Source organism: Ovis aries, chromosome 9 (assembly GCF_016772045.2).
Source record: "Ovis aries strain OAR_USU_Benz2616 breed Rambouillet chromosome 9, ARS-UI_Ramb_v3.0, whole genome shotgun sequence".
NCBI classification, from domain to species: Eukaryota; Metazoa; Chordata; class Mammalia; order Artiodactyla; family Bovidae; genus Ovis; species Ovis aries.
In genome coordinates this window covers 16,021,383-16,043,826 of record NC_056062.1, presented here as the reverse complement: position 1 = coordinate 16,043,826, position 22,444 = coordinate 16,021,383, and the positions used below count along the sequence as shown (strand labels likewise).

Below are 22,444 nucleotides of genomic sequence, written 5' to 3'. Positions count from 1 at the left end.
CTTCAGCATCAAGACTCGGCCTGGCCTGTCGCGACACCCCACCGACAGACCACTGGATTTCAGGGGACCGTCACCTGCAGACCCACGCTGAGGGCCTGGGCCGTCTCACCCGCAGGGGTGCCTGAGGCCTGACGAGGCCTGAGGCCTGTGCTCAGAGACAATGGATGACGTGGGCTCTGCTGAGAGCGTGGTGTCCGTGCCCATGGCCTTCTGTGCTTCCTGTGGGGATATTTTTAGCAGAAAACCCTGCTGCTGGCCTCTGTACATCCCCGGGAAGGACAGGTGCTGAGGGCTGGGCTCCGGGGTGTTCCAGCAAGCAGGAGGACCCAGCCCGACCACGGTGCCCTGGACTGCACTTCCTTGAGTGGAGACCAAGCTTGAGGAGTTCAGACACCCCAAGTGGTGAGGAGCCAATGTTCCGGAACATCTGAGACGCTGGTTAAGTCCTGAGGCTACCCTGGGCTCTCTTCCGCACTCAGACGTCACGGGCCACCCTGTCCCCGTGTTGATGAGTCTGACATCGACTGCCCCCGCCTCTAAGGAGAAATGTGGGCCCCCTTGGCCGTGTGCCCCTCAGGTCTAAGGCAGGCAGCTGCTTACCTTTGATTTCTTTGGTAAACTTGACCCTTTGGGAATCTGTCAGAGGTTTCTGTTGTTCTTCAATACTTTTAAAATCCAAGACTTCACAAACAAACTCAATGACTGGCTGTGCCTTATAGAACGCTGTCGCCGAGACTGTGGGCGGGAAGAGAAGACGTGACGGGGTCTGCCTGGCGTAACCCCTTGCACGGCAGAGCCCCCGGCCAGGCGGGAGGGCACCTGGCTTCCGCGCCCCCTGCCCGTGGAGCGGACTCGGAGCGGGGGCGTGGCAGCGGGGACTTGTGCTGGGGCGGGGACTGCCACTGCCCATCCCGGCCAGGGCGGCGCTAGGGGCCGGAGGAGGCTTCAGTCACCTCTGAGTGAAGTAAACCTGGGCTCTACAGCCACAAGCCGTGGGTTTTCTGGCAGTGTCTGACCACCTCCTGGCCTCCATCTCGCTGAAGTTTATCCAACACAAGGGCAGCTGGGAGCCCCCCGCAGCACCCTGAGCCAGCGGCTGGGGAGGGGGCCCCACAGAGGCCCTGATGGTCGAGCCTCAGCTCTGCTGCCCTCGCTCACGAGCAGGTGCGTGCGGAGCTGGCCTCAGGGGCCCTCCCCCTGAGCCCCACCCTGGGACCGGGGCTCTGCTTACCATCGATATTTAGCATCATCTTCCAGAGAGAAGGCCGGACGGACTGATGGAAGCCAAACCACACCTCTCGGCCCCCGCCCAGCGGGTTGGAGCAGCCCTCAGATGCCGTGAAGAAGGAGCGGCCCACGGGGGTGTACCTGGAACAAGAGCTTCGTCTAGGGCGGCAGGCGGGCACACACCCTGAGGATGGCCAATGTGCGGGGGAAATGCGGGAGAACGTCCCCCCGAGAGCTGAGGGCACGTGGCCTGGTCCTGCCTCCCATTTCCCGCAGGACCTCCCACCTCGATGCCTCGCCTGCAGCCAGCACTTCACACCTTGCTCGGGCAGGGTGGGCAGGGGTGTAAGTGCAGGTGACCGCGGTCAGCCAGCTAGACAGGCCCTTCCTGGGCCGCAGGGCATCTGGCGCTGAAGGCCAAGGACCTCTCGTAGACCAAGCCCCCGGGGCCATGCCCGCTCCGCTCAGCTCCTCCACAGGGCGGAGAGGGAGACGCTAAACTCAGATCTCGCTTGGGGATGGTGGGTCTGCGTGTGGAAGGATCCACACCCCTCCCGGGGCCAGTTCCTGCCAGGGCTCAGAGCTAGAGGCCCCCACACTCTCAGGGCAGCGGTCAGCGGCTGTGGCATCGCTGAGGGTCCCCAAGGGAAGACCCTGCTGCCTGCAGACGCAGCCGCCAACCAGACACGCGGCCCGCTCTCTACCTCCCCTCAGACGTGCTCATCCTGCCTCTTTCTCCACTTTTCCCAAAGACTTTCCTCCTGATGATAAAGGTAACTTGGTGATTAATTCAGAGGGATTTGGTGGGGGGAGAGAACAATCACAGCAATTCCTGCTGCTCATTTAAAGAATGGATTTGACATTTTGGCAACAACCCTTAGGAGCTGTTCCCTGCCCTGACGGACAGCCTGCCCTGTCTGCAGAACAGCAGGGCGCCCTGTGAAAACCCACCCGGCCCTTCAAGGCACCTCCTCTTACACTCACACCTCAGAGTTCTGGTCAGGGTTGGGAAAGCGCAGTTTGGAGGTTCATTTCAGTTTCAAGTGTTCCTTCTTTTACTTAATCATTCAAACAGTTCCCGAGGTCCCACTGTGCGGGATATATGCAGAAGGAAGAGGCGATCCCGGGAGAAGCCCAAGCTCCCGCATGGGGACCTATTCAACTCTTGGGCCTCTGTCTGGTCAATTACGAGCCATCCAAATGTCCCAGCAAATGCAGTGATTAGTGGAGGTAAAACCCCACAGGATAGAGCCAAAGTGGGAAACCCCCAAGGTCCTGAAAGGCTCCTCCACGTGGCACAGGCCAGCTGAGCACAGAGCTGGAACATGGGTGCGCAGGCGACGGAGAAACGGGACCCAGCTCACATGCCAGGTGGAGCGACCGTGCGCCCAGAGTCAGGGAGTGTGTGCCTGTCTTGGGACACAGGGAGCGGGGGAGGGCAGCTGCTGGGGGATCCTGGGCGATTCTTCTTTCTCCGGTGGGACTGTGTGTGCCTGAGAGTGCTTTCTCCACCTCTGTGTGCCCAAGACTCCGCCAGCTCACTTTCCTGGCAGGCACTGCTGCCCTTGCCCTATAAACCCGGGTGTGTCACCACCCAGAGCCCCAGGCCCAGTGCATCCTGGGAGAGCAGACTCACATTCTCAGGAAACGGCGGCGTCGGAGGCAGACCCTCCTGCTCCTCTGGCCCCCACCCCACGGGCGGTCCTCACCTCATGGACGGCAGATGCCTCATGACCACGTCCAGGGCCTGGATCGTCTCGAAGGGGACGCTGGGCAGCCGCCCCGAAAGTGCATCGTGTAACGCCTGTAAGCTCACGCAGGACACCCACTTGATGGACACCTTGAAGATGCGGTCCTTCCCTTCTCCCGGCAGCGTGACCTCCAGCTCCACCTGGGAGGGGACCCGAGCACACGGCTACTCACGCATTCTGAGGAAGCCAGTGGGGAGTTTTCACGGCCCCAGAAGGCACCTCCCCGTGGCCAAGCCAGCCAAGCACAGTTTCCGCACAAGTTTCCCCACTCAGCCCCGCTCAGCTCCTCTACAGGGCGGAGAGGGCGACACTGAGCTCAGACCACTTGGGGGTGATGGGTCTGCATGTGGAAGGGTCTGCACCCCTCCCGGGGCCAGCCGTCTTCCAGAGCACCCACGGTCAGGGAGACTCAGCCGGTCCTCCACCCAATGGAACAGGGATGGGCGTGCCGCCCCTTCTGACCCGGAGGTCCCGGCCTCCCAAGCCTGAGCAGATACACAGGGGCGCCGGAGCCAGGGGTCAGCACTGCCGGGGGCTGGGCGGCTTCTGTGAGGCGGAAACCCCAGGACGGGGAAAACGGGACGCAGGCATAAACAAGGCTGTTCTTGGGACGGAGGAACGGGGTGCGGGCAGCTCTCTGGGGGTCCTGGACAGTTATTCTTTCTCGGGTGGGACTGAGAAAACTGCAGAGGATGTGGGGTGGGGGGTTCCTGTTTCCTGGGTCTCTGAGTCCATAAGCTAGGTTGCAGTGCATAAATCATGAGCATGAGCCTTCTCAGAACAGACTCGAGACAAAACAGAGCAAGACACTAACAATGATCGAGATGGACGGACGTTTCCAACCTTTCTGTCGGATTAGACTTGTCTCCAGTGTGACGCGGGGAGACCACAGTCACTCAGTGGAGGATGTGGACAGTGGGGACATCATACCCCAGGCTCAGCCTCGAGCAAACAGGCTGCAACACTGCTGGAGGGCTGTCGGCGCCCACCTGTGCACAGAAGTGCCATGGGACAGCATCACCAGGGCCAAGAAGGCAGAGAAAGCAGCCTCAACCACCACCACGAAAGCGCAGGCGGGGGCCAGTGTCAGAGGCCCTGCCACTCACATGTGATGACGGCGGTGGTGGGGGGCTCATTCTTACTCTAGCCCCACCCCCAACGCCTGCACTATCCCTCCGCTCACCCCCCGCCCTTCGGGGAGCGCTGCCTCTTACACTGCTACATGCCCTCAGACACCCCAGAGCAGCAACCAGACCACATGGAGCCCTGCACATCTATGACTCATGCAGGCCCCAAACCAGACATGGCCCGGGCTCCGTCCAAGGAGCAGCAGAGTGTGAGAAGGAAGCCCGTTCTTCCCAGTGGATGGATCTCAAGCACCTAACACTGACCAGAAGCAGCTAGCCGGACGGCTGCGACAGTAAGGTTCGTCTCAAGACAGAGGACATGTTAAGGGTGCGCACACAGCCAGCGAAAGCCGTCAAGAGAGCACCAGCTTAACCTGAGTCATCAGGATGGGGACTGTAGGGGCAGCCGGGGAGGGGTGAGTGAGGCCGGCAGAGACCCGCGTGTGGCCGCAGAGCGTGGCCAGGAGGTGGTGGGGACTCACATCCGCTCCCTTCACACACTGACGCCAGCGGGCACGTCATGCCCACTGTGCTCGGGAACCAGTGCTAAATTAGACGGCTGTTAATGTCATTCTTCAGAAATGCCTCTATAATCCCACCAAGTGGGGATGTGGTGGGGTGTTTCCCTTCAGGAAGAGGTCCTCCTGTTTCCAAGTAGAGTCCAGACCAGCCTCCTCGCAGTCCCCGGCAAAGAGGGAACAGAAGAAGCTCCAGGCTCTGCGCCATTCTCCGTCAGACACGCCTCAAGAGGCCGCACTCTGCAGCCTGACCGGGCAGGCGGCTCCTCCGGGATGCTGTCTATAACGCGGGACAGCGGGCGGCCCCCGGCCTCACAGATGCCGTGCGCACAAGGACGCCAGAGCAACGGAGCCATGACCAGGAAGATGCCCCCCGCCACCTTCTCACTGTGGGCAGCGTCAGCAGAAGCACCACCACAGGCCTAGAAAATGGGAGACGGCCCTGAGGGCTGACCTCTGCAGTCGGACAGAAGTCACACGCTGGGTCCTTCCTGTCTGTGTGTCACCGGGGTGACAGAGCAGTCCCACCTGGAGCCCCCGTGCAGCTGGAGGGAGCACCAGGGAGGGCCAGGAGCACCGCTCGCCACGGGCTCTGCTCACCCAGCCGTCCACAGACCCACAGGGGGAGCACCATGGGCAACAAGCGAACACGTTCCTGGCTGCAATTCACATCGTGTCCCTGCTGAAGATGAGCCAGGAGCAACACCTGCATGGCGAGCAGCCCAGACAGCTCCTTGGTCTCCTGCATGGAGAAGGGAAAGGCGGGCCTGGCGTGCAGGGGCCTTTCAGCCAGCACGGGGTTGGCAGGGAGGAGGGAGGGCTGGCGGGAGAGACGAGGAGCAGAGGACAACAGCTGCCCGCTGGGGGTCCAGGACCCAGGCACGGTGTGGACACCCCAGGCAGCCACCGGCAGACTGGGGCAACTGGGGACACTAAAGGATTCCCTCTTACTACACAATTGCCTGTGATGCAAAAAGAGTAGTGTATGGGAAAAAGAGCACACATAAAAGGAAAAAAAAAGATGGCTCTTTGCTACAAGATGTGAACAGGTGGGAAGAGAAAAGGGTAGCATCTCACATGAGCTCCCAAACAGAAGAAGACATGAGTTTCTGCACCTTGCAAATACGTGACAGACATTACAGGTCACTGGAAGGAGGGGTCTGGAATCGGGAGATTCCAAACCAGACCCTGAGGCTGTGGTCAGCTGAATCGGGAGATCCCAAACCAGACCCTGAGGCTGTGGTCAGCTTCTCTAAGCCCACTTGAGGAAAGAATGAAGATGGGAGCGCTCCCAGCTAAGAGACACCAAGTGGCTCTGGGGTAAAGAATCTGCCTACCAACACAGGAGATGTGGGTTCGATCCCTGGGTCAGGAAGACCCCCTGGAGGAGGAAATGGCAACCCACTCCATTGGCAAGTCTTCTTGCCTGGAGAATCCCATGGACAGAAGAGCCTGGCGGGCTACAGTCCAAGGGTCGCAAAGACTTGGACACGAGTGAGCACACATGCAAAGCGCCCACCAAGACCTGGAGAGACGCCCAAAGTGCTGCTGTGGCACCAGGCACCCCACGAGCAGCGGTTACGGCGGCAGAGGCGAGCCCTCGGCCTGCAACCGTCGCTGTTAGCATCTGCCAAGTGTGTGCCAGGCCCCCGGTGCTGTAACAAGTACTTTAGACCCTGATGCCCCTCCAGGCATGATTTGAGACCAGGAGCGTGGGCATCACCCAGGAGAGCTGCTTAAAGCTGGAGACACCCCAGACCCGGAACCAGAGCCAGCACTTAACAGAGGCCCCAGGGCTATGGGGGAAACACAAAGAGTGGAGAAGCCGTCTCAGGGTGCATTCACTCACTGGGGGCGGCACAAGGACCCTGGCAGGCGGCTGCCACACCGCCTTCCATTTTACAGGGTGGCAGGGAGGCAGCCCACCCGAGGCCCCACCACTACTCAGGGACAGGAAGGCACTTGGCTCACACCCACTACCACCCCGGCGCCCGTGTCGACGTCAACAACGACGTGTCTCAGCTCTGACCACCACATATCCTCCCCCAGCCCTTCGGAAGGAAAATATTCCTCAGGGCCCCCAGTACCTAATTATAAATATGAACAGACAACACTGTGAGTAAACCCCCTAGGCTTTTCTTTCTTACACAACTTTAAACACAAACAAATGTGCAAATTAAACACAAAACTTTGTAACTAATACACTTGAAATGGAATGTATTGCATGGAATTCTCTAGGCAAGAAGACTGGCGTGGGTCCACCCCATTCCCTTCTCCAGGGATCGAATTCGGGTCCCCCACACTGTAGGCAGACTCCTTCCCGTCTGAGCACAAGGGAAGCCCCGTTTCAAAGGCAGAGAGCATGTTCATTTGCAAGAGGTGGCTCTGCTCAGCTGACTGGCTGGCATCAGGTCCCCAGAGCCAGGCAGGGCTGGCGAGGGGCAGGCTGCTATCTCAGGGGCCCTCATCATTGCCCCGCCCAGCCTCGGCCCTAACAGAGGCCTCCTATCAGAGAACCGCAATTCCCAGCCGTGCTGCTGGGAGCTGAAGCAACCGCCCCTGCTGGCCATCCAGCCCAGTAGAGGAGCTTAGTCATTTTAAGATTATCATCAAAATGCAAAAGCAAAACCACAATGTCCTGTCTGCAGAGAACTTGCAGGTGACAGGGCAGTAGCCTCAGATCTCAGATCCTCTAAGCTCTGAGCTATTTTCCTTCTCAGGGACTCTTTTGGTGAGAGGCTAACTGTGTAGGTCATTCCTGAAGGGAATCAGCTTTTACATTCTTATTGGGATAATTGTTCAATTACTTGTTTGTGTTTTGATGTTGTTCACCCCCCCACCCCCCAGGACATGTAAAAATGATTTCCACGCCGTCTTTGGTCTTCCTCTCTTACAAACAACACCTATCATCAAAGCAGGACAGCCCAGTGACTGGAAGATGTGCCAAGAAGTGGCAGCTGCTAGGCAGAAGGGTTACTGCTTTTTAAATAAAGCCACGGCAAGGATAAAGACAATAAGGAGAGATGACATGTTAATCCAACCACGACTCCCAGGTTGATGAATCATGGCATCTCTTTGGACGAATCGCTGGTTACAGCCGAGTGACCGCTTGCTTTTGCTGCCAACGTGGCACCCGTCTATACCTGCACGAACACACTTCTCTCTAGGTCTTCACAGACCCAGCCCATGATGCAGGCTCCTGTCTGGGGTTGGCCTGGAGCACGAGCGTAGGTGTGTGGTTCACATTTAAAAGTTTCATGGTTTCGGGACGTTCTCAGTGTCTCTCTCTGGACTCAGATGACGTCACCCTCTGCCGCTGCAAACCACAGCCCACAGATGATGGTGTGCACGGACTCTACCGTGAAGCACACGACCACTGGGGGCTCTCTGCCCGTGGGGGAAGTGACTCTGTGTTGTGACGAGAGGGACAGCAGGCTTGACCTCTCACACACTGCTCCACCCAACCCGCCTCCGTGAGCTCACCTTATCCCTCCCGATCGGAAGGGGCATCGCTGTGTAGAGATTCTTCCTTCCGTCAAACACTGGTTTCCGATCCCCAAAGATCTGTGTTTTAAAGTGCTGAACCATATGTTCCACTATTTCCCTGAAACAAGACAGAATTTGAGCAAAACATCAATAAAACCAGGGAAAGGGCATATAAGGACGACATTCTTTTGACACTGGTTTTTAAGCAATTTTGATAAGCTCTGTGACTCATTTTAATAACCTGACTTTCAACTTCCTTCTACCAGAAACCAAACTAGACCCTTGGGTGGTTTACACTCACTCACCCCAAGGCTCAAACACAGGAAAACCCCTTCCACGACCTCACTGTGCAGGCTGAGGGCCCTGCCCCGTAAGGGAGCACCCCGGCCCACAGACACCGGTGGCCGGCGTGGGCTGGCCTCGCATTTCTGTGACCCGCGGCAGAACATGCGCTGGGTGCTGCTGCCTTTTCAGTCTGGGCTCTGGAACAAAGACCCTGAACCTGACATGGAGGTGTGCTGTTGTAAGCGACAGAGATTCTGGGGCTCTCCTCGGGCAGCAGGAACCCAGCGGGCACGAAGCAGCTGTTCTGCTGTGGGGCTCGAGGACCGAACGGGCTGTGAGCCCACCTTGCCCTGCTCTGCCTGCCTGTCCACCCACCAGCCTCTCCGCACACCCGGCACAGCAGCACTGCACGCCCACCTGACTCTGTCAAGGGCAGAGGATGGGGAGGCGCGCCAGAACTCAGCTTTGCTCTAAGCCTCTGCCTCTGTTTCGCTGGCTTCACGAGGAACGCACCAAGCCTCTAATACCCACCAAGAGAGCCTGGCCCAGAAGGTATGAAGCCTCCAGGACAGCTGGTGCCACTCTGACCCCATCCCCGCCGCCCCGACCAGCAGCCGGGGTGCAATCTCACCTGCCGCTCCACACACTACCCTGGGCCACCCACGACAAGGCGGCTCCTTCCTCCACACTGTCTCCAGACCACTGCTCCCCAAGCTTCGAGGACCCCATCTTCTTGGTCAAGACTGGGGTCTTGATGGGTCTTCACCATCAACTCAAGGTCCAGATGGCTCTATTGGGACATTCCACCCACATTCAAAGAACAAATCACCCAACCGAATTCAAGTTTATTGTGAACAGAATTAAGAGGGCACACGCCCCAACTTTTCTCTTAAACACGATGAGGTAATTATGGGACAACCTCACTTATAAACACAGATGCAGAACAAAATAAGAGAAAGCCCCACCCTTCATGGCTCCTCTCTCTCCCAGGATTGGAGTAATCAGCCAAACCACTGTGGTCCTCCCTAAAGGGACCAGTGAAGTCTATTACAGTGAAGAGCGGACTTCACCACAGTCAAGTGTGCAGGGGATGAGGGGCAGGGGACAGCTAGTTCCAAGGGGCATACATGATTCTTTTATTGGGGCGCTGAAAACACTGTGAGATGTTTAAAAAACAAAACTACCAACCGACAAACCATATTCATGGATAGGAATATTCAATTTCCCAAACAAATTCACTCTCTCAATCCCAATAAAAACCCAGAGGGGTTAATTTTTATCTGACAAGATTTAATAAACTTCAAAGTGTATTTGGAAATAACAAAGGATAAAGGCAGGGAGGGACAGACAAGCTGAACTCAGGACAGACTCGAGGACCCAGAAAACGACCCACAGAGGCAGACATTTCACTTATGAGAGCAGGAGCAGGAGAGACAGGACAGAGCGCAGGTGAACCGACCTAACGAGACAGACAGAGAGCAGAGACAGCAGACACACCTGTGACTCCAAGGGCTGACGAGGGACACAGGCGAGGGAGACGGACAGCTGCACAAGCTTCCAGTTATAAAAGCATATGTCACCAGACATTTTTGATGTATTCTTTGGTTAATTTCTAATTTCACAGATTTCTGCAGTAACACCTTCTCACTGTGAATTTCAAATACGGATAATGCCCTAAGTCTGCCTAGACCACCTCTACTTCAGTTCTCTTCCCAGAAGCAACCTTTTTATCTTCAAAGCTATGCATTTTCTATAAATACAGAGGTACATTAAAAAAAGAAAACAAACAACGTATTGCTTTTTTAAACACATGACATCAAACACATGGTTCTGGAGCTTGCTGTTTTCCCAGGATTGTGTTTAAGACCTTCCCTTGTCATTATATACAGAAAGTGCCACCAAGTCTAGAGAGAGAAATGTCACTGTACCAGGTACTATAACGTGATACTGGCAAACCATATGGTTGCCTGTATTTCCAGGTGTGGTGCTCACACCGTGAAGCTCCACTCCACTGCCGTCCATGGTTTCAGTGTTCCATGGAGTGTTTATTTAACCATCCCCAGTGGGTGATTTGAAACGATTTCTTTTCCCTCTCTTTTTGCCATGACAATATTAGATGTGCTTGTACACATCTCTTTGGGATCAATACTTAGAAGCAGAATTGGTGAGTCAAGGATATATGGTGTACTAAGCCACCTTCTGAGAAGTCTGCACGGGTGTACATTTCCTCCCATGAGCAGCAGGCTGCAAACCGCACAGCCAGGCTGCACCGCCCCCGCTCCCCCGGCACAGACAGCTCCTACTCCGTGTTCTTCAGGAGCCACTTGACCGAGCTCAAGAGGAGTACGAGGGAAAGGACAGTCAGAGACCAGGAGCACACCTTCTTCCGTCAAGCAGCCCACCCTGTGCATCTGAGCACGGGAAGTGCTAATTCTGGCCTGACGAGGTTTCCAGTGCTGGCGGAAAGGCCTGCACGGCCTGGCCCGGCCCTGGGCACGGGCTGTTGCGGGTGCCCAGCTGCGGCCACAGTGGCACTGGAAGCCTCCTGAGGGGCCCTGCCTTATACTGAACCCCTCCCACAGCACCGCTCAGGACGGGGACGGGCTGTGCTGCCAGGGACGAGGGCGCACTGGGCAGGTGTTCACAGTGACACATCAGAACGTGTGTAGACGGCGTTTTTCTCACAGGGCTGCACGAAGCCTCAGGCACTCAGAACTGACACGTGCTTTAACACAGACTGCAGCGTGGAAGCACACGGGATTCTGAGGACTCCCTGAACGGCGTCAGTCTGGGGGACCTCCTGCGTCTGACTCTCTCCCACTCCGGGCTCCCGCCTCCTGCCCACTGGGAACGTGAACCACATCTCCCTCGGCCCACCGTAGCCCACTGGCACAGGGCAGGTTCCACAGCAGTAGCATGGCTGGAGAGAGGGACTATGTCAAGGTGCTAGCGAGTCATGCGTTCTAACACAGAAACTTTACTTCTGACATTTTTCCAAGCTCTTAGGATTGATTACAATTTTGAGATTGAACCTGAGCCAAGGTCCATCAGAATTACCAGCAAAATGAATGCGGAAGGCACGTACATGGAAGCAGGCAGCGACTTTCGGGTGGGCTCTAAACCCAGGGGAGCCGCACGGCACACGAGCAGGGCCCGGGCTGGCCTGGCCGCAAAATGCAGCTCAAGACTCATCTGAGGCTACTTCCTGCTTGACTCAAGGCGATTGCTAGACACGGGGCAACTCCAGAACCTTGCAGTCATAATGGCAACAGGCCTGTGGGAGTACAGGCAGGTAAAAACATCCCATTTTAATCACCACCAGCCTTCTGCTGCTGCCAGATGACAAAACCTTAGTCATGCCTATTTTCATAAAAGAAAGCTTCCTGTACACCATGGTTGATGGGATAATAAGAGCCCACTGCTGCCACGCCAATCCAAAGCTCAGGAAACGTGCTTTTCCACGCCTTCGTTTTGGTTCTACGAGTATATCCAAATCACAGATTCTCACAGGAATTCTGTCCCAAGGAGACTCAAAATCAGACAAGCCCGTCCATGGAGCGTCTCAAAGCATGTAAGGCACATTCAAGATCCCAGAAGACCTTTAGTAAACAAAGCTGTCTGAACCAGTTGTGCCCAAAATTCTGGTTTACACACACATTTTTCAGTAAGCACATATTTAAAGGACCTCATATAACTGTCAAGTATTGTTTCTTTGGAGACATGTCTTTTGGGGATAAATATGCAGAAATAGAATTGGTGGGTCAAAGGGTGTGTACTATTTTTATTTTAACATGTACACCAAGTCACTTTCTTTTTTTTTTTTCCAAGTCACTTTCTAAAAAGTCTGAACCAATGTGTACCGGCCACACTGAGTGCATCCAACTGCTTAGTTTTACAGATAAGGGTAAACAAGACCCAAGCACTCTTCCTCTTACAAAGACTCACTGGGAAAAAAATCTACAGCCAAGAGTACTTTACAGGGTACCAGCACAAACCAGGGAGCCAATCTGACTTCTCAAACTGCGACTCAGAATTCTGTTTCTGACCATAACGAAGTAGGAAGATGTATCCTCCCATCCTACAAAACTAGTGACAACGTGAGAACCATTTATGGCCCTGGAGATCAGGAGGTTTAGGGCTGTGATCACTGGGGAAGGAACACACATCCGCTCTGCTGGGAGTAATTTCTAAACCACAACACACAAGATAGGAGCATTAGCGAGCAGCAGTCTCGTCCTGAGGAGACAGGAACAAAAGAGCTGGGAATCTGTGTGGCTGGATACCAGAGAAAAGAGCAAATACATGATGTTCAGCGAACAAAGAACCCTCGATCCAAGTGAGGAAGCAAAGAAAGGTGACGTGTAATCTAAGGGAAAACCTGCCAATAGAAACAAACCCTGAGATGACCCACATGTTGTAATTAGCAGACATGAGCTACTATAATAAATATGCTATTACTATAAATACATTCAAAGTCATCAAGAAAAAAGATGAGTGAACAGACGAGAAACGGCAGAGAATGTAAACTATGAAAAAGAACCGAGTGGGAATCCCAGGACCAAAAAGTACAGTATATAAATGAAAAAAAATTTACCGCATGTTTACCACCGAAGACTAGACATTACCAAAAGAGAGGACGGGAGGAATAAAGTCACGTTAAAGAGAGGCCGGCGAAGGCGACCCAATCCGAGAAAAGAAGGGGAACTCTTTTTTTTAATTACAGTCACAAGACAGTATCACATGGTCTAACACATACAGAATTGCAATCCTAGTAGGAGAAGAGGAAACTGAACAGGAAACATAGTTAAAGAAATGATGGCCAGTATTTCACCCAAATGACATGAAAGACACAAACATACAAATCTAAACAACTAAAGGATCCCAAGAAGGAAAAATACAAAGAAAACTCCACCTACATACATCACAGTCAAACTGCTGAAAAGCAAAATTAAATAGAAAGTATTTGGAGGAAGAAGGCAGATACATACTGGGGAACTATAATTAAACAAACAGAACGAAACAAATCCCCGAGGTTTCATCAGAAACAATGAGGATTAAAAGACAATGCTTAGTCCCTCAGTCGTGTTCGACTCTTTGAGACCCCATGGACTGTAGCCCACCAGGCTCCTCTGTCCATGGGGCTTCTCCAGGCAAGGGTACTGGAGTGGGTTGCCATGCCCTCCTCCAGGGGATCTTCCCCACCCAGGGATCAGACTCAGGTTTCCTGCACTGCAGGCAGATTCTTTACCATCTGAGCCACCGGGGAAGCCCCAAAGTCAATGTAATAACATGTAATTTAAGGTACTGGGGGGAACTGCCAGTTTAAAATTCTACATCCAGCAAAAACCTTTTAAAAATGAGCAGAAAGTAACCATATTTTCAGATTTTTAAAAATGCTGGGAGGATTCATAGCTGGCAGGTCTGCACAAGGATAAACGGGCTGGAAATCCTTGGGGGTCTCCCAGGGCAGGTTTGAATCCTGTTTACTATGCATCTCTCACGTCTGCTTCTGCTTCATTGACCACTCTAAAGCCTCTGGCTGTGTGGATCACAACAAACTGTGGAAAATTTTTAAAGAGATGGGAATACCGGACCACCTTATTTGTTTCCTGAGAGATGTGTATGCAAGTCAAAAAGTAACAATTAGAACTTATGTGGAACTGGTTCAAAATGGGAACCAGTTGGGAAAGGAGTATGACAAGACTGTATACTGCCTGTATACTGCCACTGTTTAACTTATATGCAGAGTACATTATGTGAAATGCTGGAAAAGATGAATCACAAGCTGGCATCAACACTGCTGAGAGAAATACCAACAACCTTAGATATGCAGATGATACCACTTTAATGGCAGAAAGTGAAGAGGAACTAAAGAGCCTCTTGAGGATGAAAGAGGAGAGTGAAAAAGCTGGCTTAAAACTCAACTTAAGATCATGGCATCTGGTCCCCTCCTTTCATGGCAAATCAGATGGGGGAGAAAGTGGAAGCAGTGACAGACTTTATTTTCTCGGGCTTCAAAAATCGCTGCGGATGGTGACAGCAGCCATGAAGTTAAGAGGCTTGCTCCTCGGAAGGAAAGCTATAACAAACCTAGACAGTGTATTAAAAAGCAGAGACATCACTTTGCTGACAACGATTAGTACAGTCAAAGAAATGATTTTTCCAGTAGTCATGTATGAATGTGGGAGTTGGACAATAAAGAAGGCTGAGTGCCAAAGAACTGATGCTCTCAAATTGTTTCTGTAGAAGACTCTTGAGAGTCCCTTGGATTGCAAGGAGACCAAACCAGTGAATCCTTAAGGAAAATCAACCCTGAATATTTATTGGAAGGACCGATGCTGAAGCTCTGATACTCTGGCCACCCGATGAGAAGAGCCAACTCATTGGAAAAGACCCTGATGCCGGGAAAGACTGAGGGCAGGAGAAGGGAGCAGCAGAGGATGAGATGGTTGGATGGCATCACCGACTCAATGGACATGAGTGTGAGCAAACTCTTAAGAGACAGTGAAGGACAGGGGAGCCTGATGTGCTGCAGTTCATGGGATTGCAAAGGGTTGGACACGACTTAGCAACTGAACAAAAGAAACCGAAACGAAAAGTGGAAAGGAAAATAAGCCTCAGCCTGGGTGAAAATATTTCCAGTATAGACTCAAACCTAGAATACACTAGTTAAAAGCCCTACAAATCAGTAACAAGACAAACACAACCCATAAAATAGGGGTAAGACCTCAACAGATATTTTACTAAAAAGTAACACATGAAAAGGTGTTCAGTTCATTGGTTATCAAGAAATGGAAGTTAAACCACAGTAAGTCGGTGATGGACAAGGAGGCCTGGCGTGCTGCAGTCCGTGGGGTCGCAAAGAGTCGGACACGACTGAGCAACCAAACTGAACTGAAGAAACCATTACACCCTCACTGAAATAGCAACAATCACAGGGACTAGCTGAGCTGAGCGCTGACGGCGGCAGGTGGGGCAGCAGAGCCTCACGGCTGCCGGGAGCGGGAGGTGGTACGATCGCGTCCCACGCAGCGAAAGCTGCACTACCCTCTGACCCACCTACTCCACCCCAGGTATTCACCCAAGAGAAGCGAAAGCACGTCCACAAGAAAGACGTGAACGAGCATGTTCCCAGGAGCTTCATTCACCACCGCAGAGTGCCAGGGCACCGAATGGAAGGGCGAGCCAGTGAGTGATGAGATGATCGCTTCACTACGCGTTCCTCTGCAGCAAGAGCAAGAAGGCCTCAGCGCGCACAGAGCCGCAGGTCAGGCTCACAGCCCGCTGAGTCAGGGAAGCAAGGTGAAGGTGGCTCTCTCGCGGGCCGGGGGCTGGGAGGGCTGGGGCACGGGGCAGCTTTCTGGGGTGAACCCTCACTGAGCTGCGCACTGACAGTGTGCTCTCACTGTATCTCCACACAAGCACGTTAAAAAGCAAAGAACACAATGGAAGCTTCCCTGCGGGAAAGAGGACCCAAGGGATCTGCTGAGAACTGAAGGGTGGATTCGTCTTAAAAGACAGACAAAACAGAATACCTGTTAACTCTCCTCGGGCATTTCTCTGGCTTGATATCCAACTCATAGTGATAGATGTCAATTTTTGGAATGTCCATTTCAAAGAAGTTGGCCTGTAACTTGATTGTTCTCCCGGAGGTCCCGAAGTCGGGTCTGGGTGGAGGCTTGAAGGCATATCCTTGGATGGGTGGCGGTGGCGGAGCAGGAGGCGCGAGCGCTGGAACACAAAGAGGACGCCCGTGACCCAGGGCCCAGCTGCCCGCCGCCTCCCGCCCAGGACTGGCCCGCGGGCCCGCCCACCCGCCCTCTCCACTGCGCCGCCTCCTCCTGGAGCTCTCCCCACTCTCCCCCGGGTCTGCTTGGTCACAGCCCCCCAAGCACCAGGCTCGAGGCCCCCCTGAGCCACGCTGCTCCTTGTCCCTGGCGGCCTCGACACTGAACCGCGCCTTCCTCCCGCAGGCCGCGCTCAGCTCTCCTCACTTCTTAGGACGACAGGCTCCTCGCAGTTCAGACCCTCCCCAGGCCTGTGCCTCCATCAGGGAGTGAGCTGCGGCCTGCTCCACCGTCAAGACCCTTCCCACACACTTTCCACGGCCGACTGCTCAACAGTGCTCACCAATTTCATCTGCTTTTCCCTTGAATGCCTCCTTTCCTATCCACCTCGGCTCAGACGGTAAAGTGTCTGCCTACAATGCAGGAGAGACCCGGGTTCAATCCCTGGGTTGGGAAGATCTCCTGGAGAAGGAAACGGCAACCCACTCCAGTATTCTTGCCTGGAGAATTCCATGGACGGAGGAACCTGGTAGGCTATAGCCCATGGGGTTGCAGAGTCGGACACAACTGAGCAACTTCACTCTCTCTGCCCCAGCTTGGGTTCCCGTGTCATCCTGGTGTGGACATGTCATCCAGGCGGCCCCCTCACCCTGTGCAAACGCTTCTTCGGCCCCCAGCACGCAGCCCCAACACTGAGGCACTCATGCCTCGGCCTCATCTCCTGCCACAAAGAGACCCCCGCCCCGCCCCCAAGAGCCAGCTCACACCTCCGAGCCCTGCACACACCGGCTCTGCCCACGAGCCCTGAGCAGTTCACTCAGTGCCACAGCGCCCGGGTGTCCAGCTCACCGAGCTCCACTTCCAGGACAAGTCTGCTGTGCGTGCTGTCAACGTCCTGGGCCCTCGGCCTCCCCAGTCGGACCACGAGCAGCTTGAGGATCTGGTCTGAGAGCGTCTGACGCACAGGAGCCCAGACACACCGGATCCACCCCCCGCACTCACACCAGGGGAGGCCCAACTCAGGTGGAAAAGGCTCGCCAGTGTCCTCTGTGATGGACCACCAAAGTCACGCAGGAGGGGGTTCGCAACACCAAGAGTCAACAAAGCCAAGCCTCCCCAACACCAACACTCATGCAGACACCGTGATGCCACGTCCCACAGACCACTTCCTCCATGACGCCCCTTTCCCAGGGGCTTCCGACAGCTATGCCTGGGTCAACACAGCACACGACTACGCCTGCCATCTCTCAGCCTGGAAGCCAAGGCTCATCACCTCCTTCTCTACCACAGACCAAAATCACCTCCCCACAAAGGGGGCATCTCAACAGTAAGCCAGCTCATGACTTAAAAACGCAGCATATACACCAAAATTTAAAAAAAAAAAAAATTATAAACCTCTCTGGTTACCATACTTGCTATGTATATTTTGGTTCTTTCTTTACAGATGAGAGATTAAAGATGGAGCAATGTGAATTATTAGCAGAGGAGACCAGGCCAGAGGGTCGTTAAAGGAACCAAGATCTTCATGGTGGTGTCCCTCCTCCATGACTCTTAAATCCATTAATTTACTCTAGGAGTGCTCCCACTCGCCACAGACAGTTAATAATTTAAATAAATAAAAGAAACTTTATCTCAACTCAAATTTTCAGTAAGTCCATTAATAAAATTCAAGCTGTGGTTTTAGGGGGGGAAAAACCAATGAAAAAAATTTCCAATAACAGAATACCTTTAATTTTTGCTCAAATATCTTTGCTTCAAAAAAGTCCTCATAAAAAAAGGAAAAAAATTCCATGTACTTCAGTCCCAGTTGACATTCACAGGAAACAAAAGCACTCTACAAAAAATAACAGAAGTGGTTCTTACTGTATTTCTGACATAAAAAAAAAAAAATTCAGAGAGTCCTTGAATTACTTGTTTTCTAGTTGGGTTTCTTTCTATGAGAAAACAAACATGCTCTAAGGGTTATTAAATCTCTCTGAGTCAAACCACCTGGAGACCTTCCGGTCTCTGCACTGGGCTAGTGTGACTTCACAGATGACACACTCACAGCCTTTCACAACAGCCCATCCCTGCAACAGGCTGCCTCTGTGCCCCACGTGCTGCCGCATGCCAGGGCCCAGAGACGGAGGGCGCAGGGTGAACAGGGCCTGCGTGCCACCTCCCGGGAGCAGGTCTGCGTGCGGGCCACCCGGCGAATCACTGCGCCTAGTTCTCCAGTCAGCAGGCCCCAGGACCCTCGCACCGAGGGTCCCCACCATGCCGAGGAGTGGCCCCCACTTGCTCCCTGGGGACAGATACAGACTCTCTGGCCTCCACACTGAGTGCCCATGGGCGCAAGACCCCTGTTCTCAGGTGGACTTGTATCCAGTGAGAGGAACCTTGTGAGTGTGGAGTCAAGGTCAAACCTCTGTGTCCCAGGAAAGGTCCAGCCACAGAGCCACAGAAATCTGGCCCCGGGGCGCTTCAGGAACCAGAGCACAACCCACAGGGAGGGAGTCCCAGCGTACGAATCGCTCTCAGTTTTTTTTAATTAGAAAAATTATTTTTAATTGAAGTATAGTTGATTTACAAGATCATGTAAGTTTCAGGTACACAGTGCAGCGATTCAGTCCTTTATACACACACACACACACACACACACACACACACACACACACACACACATACATACACTTAGTCGCTCAGTCCTGTCCAATTCTTTGCGACCCTGTGGACTGTAGCCCACCAGGCTCCTCTGTCCATGGGCATTCTCCAGGCAAGAACCCTGGAGTGGGGACTCCCCTGATGGCGCAGTGGATGGGTTTCCACCGGCCAGTGCTGACGACACAGGCTTGATCCCTGGCCAGGGAAGAGTCCACAGGCCATGGAGCAACGAAGCCCGCGCTGTAGCAACTGAGCCCGCCCGCCCAGAGCCTGCGCTCCACGACCAGAGAGGCCACCACAAGGAGAAGCCTGAGCGCTGCAGTGGAGAGCAGTCCCCACTGGCTGCAACTAGAGAAAGCCCACACAGCAGTAAAGACCCAGCACAATCACAGATAAATAAAACTAAACAGACACCTATGATTTAAAAAAAAAAGAATACTGGAATGGGCTGCAATGCCCTCCTTCAGGGATCTTCCCAACCCAGGGATCAAGCCCAGGTCTCCCGCATTGCAGGTAGATTCTTTACCACCTGAGCCATCAGGGAAGTCCATATAAGCCCATATAAACACACACACACACCCTTTTACAGAGTCCTTCCCCACAGGTCACTATATAGCACTGAGCACAGTCCCCTGTGCTCCACAGTAGGTCCCTGCAGATCCACGGTTCCTGACTTTGCCTCTCAGCTGCGTGGCAAAGGGGTCGCCTCGGAACCCTGAAGCCATCTGAGGCCCGGACAGTGACACAGCCGATGTGCCCACATCACGCACGCCCAGGATGCCCCCCGCCTCACCCCACAGCTCAGTCACGGGCGTGGGGCTGGCCTGGGGCCCCTCTCAGGCTGAGGCTAGCGCTCCTACAGCCCCAACACCCACCACCTGGAGGCAAGAAGCTGTGAAGCAAGGAGAACTGTTTGCCAGTTCGCGTTGCTAACCTGTATTAATAAAAGCAACGGGGCAATGCAGTGGCACAAACACATAAAATACACAGGCATTCCTCCCCACCCCGAGCCTTCAGTAACGAGAACACGGACAGTTCGTGAGGAGGCATGTGGCATATAAACTCCCAGGGTGAAGCCCTGTGAGCGGAGGAAACAGGTGCGAACCCGTGTTTGTACCTTCGGGAAGGAAACCCTCGCACCGAGGGATGTGAAAGCACCACGGCCTCGGCCCTTGAGGACACCACGGGTCTATTTTTCTGGGGCGCAGAGAGTCCCGCGTATAAACCGCCAAACAGGCAGGAGGATCCACCAGCAATGTTCAGGAGGTGGAGGGGGTGCCAGATGTCCTCCCCGAAGGAGGGACGCATGGGCACGGGCAGCGTCTGACCCGGGGAGCTGAGAAGCCAGCGCAGCCTCACCCAGGTGAGCTCTGCGGACGTCTGCCCTCCACGGCCACAGCAGGAACGGGGGCTGCGACCAGAGAGAAAGGATGAGGAGACGACACGGCCCCCAATCCCCTGGAGCACAAGCTCCCTGGTCGACCTTGCCCGGGCTCTGGAAGCAGCCACCACCAAACAGCCAAATAAACGGAAGCCCAAGGAACAGCCCGAGAGGAGCAGGCATCTGGGGAGACTTCCCGGAGGAGACGCCACTGAGCTGGCGTTAGGCCAGGTGGCCGGGGCTCCGGCCACCCAAGAGGGCATTCCGCTGCAAATCTCCACCTAAGAAGGCCCTGCCGTGCACACAAGCCGGGCACGCAAGTCCCGGCTCCCAGCCTCTCTCACACCTCCTCTCTTCATGGAGAAATGCACGTCTGACCCCCCTGCGAAGCTGCCAGCAGACACCCCAGGCCACGCCCCTCGCCGACCCCAGGACACGCGCACAGCACATCTCCCATCCGGCAACCAGTCGGACAGTTTGGTCTGCAATGATCTGCTCGCCTCCACATAGGCTACGTTTGGGGTCAGGAGGGCGAGTCCTCTGTTCTCGTCCAGAAGCACCAGCTGTCACAGCGGGCAAGCTGCCAACATAGCCCTGCCACGTGGGTGACTCAGCCCCCAGCGTCCGCTCCTGACCAGGGTGCGGTGGGCAGGGGTAAGCATCAGGGACAAAGCGGGCACCCGGAGTGCGCTGCAAGGCCGCTGACGGTCCAGCGCGTGTGTGTCAGGCCTCCATTTTTAGAGCCACAGCTCAATCAGTGAAAGGGAAACGTGTAGTGAATGAGTAATCGACTTCCTGTGTGAGTAACCGGGTCATAGAAACCAGAGAGCTCTCCCCAGATCCCGCGGGAGCGAGCCTGTCACCACGCTGGTCCTCCCACAGAAACCCGCCCCCAGGGTCTGGGCTGTCGCAGAGTTTAGAGGAGGGTCCAAGAGCAGGGCGAGGGACCCAGCCCTCAGGAGTGCTTCACTGGTCCCAATCCCCACCCAAAGTGAGGGACGCAGGCACGTGGACAGCAAGCCACGCTGTCACTGCTGGCCTCTCCCACCCGGAGCTGGGGGCTAAGGTCACGGGCCCACAGAGGTGCCCAGAGCCCACTGACTTCATGGACCAGCACGGGCTGCAGCAGAGCTCTTCCCACCGCCCAGGGAGAGCCTGCGGGGGCACAGCCGGGCAACCTCACAGTCAGCTAAGATCCGCCCCTGCCCCGATCTGGGAGAAGGAAGTCCGCCTCCTTGCAAACGCTCAGATGACTGGCGGCGGGGTCCTTTCCTGACGAGCGCACAGGACGCCCCTGTGCGGCATCGTTTCCATCCAAGGAGCCGCCGCGTTTCTCTGCCCGTGATAGCAGACGTGGGCGGACTGGGTGAATCCTTCCCGTACTGCAGTCTTCCGATTATCAAAACACACACTTATTACAGAAGGTTAGAAAATACAAAGAACACTTCGATCACCTGTTGTCCCAGGCAAGCTGGGACGCAGACACAGCCTTGTTGTCAGAAGAGCACGGGCGCTCTGCCCCCAGGCCGCGCCGCCTCAAGCCTTTAGGGAGAGCAGCCGAGCGCCGCGGTCCGGCCTGCCCGAGGTCCCGTGGGCAGCATTTGCGGCATGATCACAGCCGCCACCTGCTGAGGTCTGTGTGCCCAGACGAGCAGGAAACGCGGGGCTCGCCTGTCACGTGGCAGCGGTCACAGGTGCTACTTCAAAGCCAGGGTGTGCACCGACCTGCTGCTGGACTTGTTATTAAGCGTGGTGGCGTGTTATGGTGTCACCCTTCTGGCATTCTGATAAACCATTCAATGCAACCAGTGTCCTCTGCCATCCTATGTGCGCTGCTTGCCTTAAAAAACCGTTACTCTGGAAAGGGACTCATCATGCGTCACCAGACTGACAGAGGGGCTCATGACCACAGACTCTGGAGAAGCACCTGCTCCAAGGGGACAGGGTGGCCTCATCTCTAAGCAGAGAAGAGGATGTTTTGGTGGCTGCTAACATCACAAAGCCTCTGCGGTTTCTGCGGCGGCGTGGAGGGTGGGCAGGTCTGACGTGCCTCCACAGGGAACAGCCCTTCGGGCCAACGGGGCCGCCGTCTCCATGGCTGCCCCGTGATCACCCATCCCTGATGTGATGTGAGCTCACGACGTACCTGCTGCCATGACAACAGGCTCTCCAGGCTTCTGCGCATCACACAGGCCGCCCACCACACGGCAGAGTCGGGAACTGGAAGTCAGACCTTCTG

The 22,444-nt window shown here is 54.8% G+C and overlaps 1 protein-coding gene across 5 annotated transcripts in view; it reads right to left on the bottom strand.

The window, feature by feature from the left end:
- Window positions 1–22,444, bottom strand: part of AGO2 (argonaute RISC catalytic component 2) — a 92,042-nt gene that overhangs the window by 33,294 nt on the left and 36,304 nt on the right. For 2 of the 5 annotated variants that reach the window (XM_042254042.1, XM_060419982.1), the window contains exons 1-6: window positions 22,352–22,376; window positions 15,930–16,125; window positions 8,107–8,227; window positions 2,937–3,118; window positions 1,232–1,368; window positions 601–735 (exon numbers count right to left, since the gene is read on the bottom strand). In XM_042254042.1, the coding sequence (XP_042109976.1) occupies window positions 601–735; window positions 1,232–1,368; window positions 2,937–3,118; window positions 8,107–8,227; window positions 15,930–16,125; window positions 22,352–22,361 (781 nt within the window). In that variant the 5' untranslated portion in view covers window positions 22,362–22,376. Of the gene's footprint in view, window positions 1–600; window positions 736–1,231; window positions 1,369–2,936; window positions 3,119–8,106; window positions 8,228–15,929; window positions 16,126–21,659; window positions 21,955–22,351; window positions 22,377–22,444 lie in introns of those variants that run through there. The other 3 variants (XM_042254044.1, XM_027972863.2, XM_042254043.2) reach the window with 2 other exon arrangements.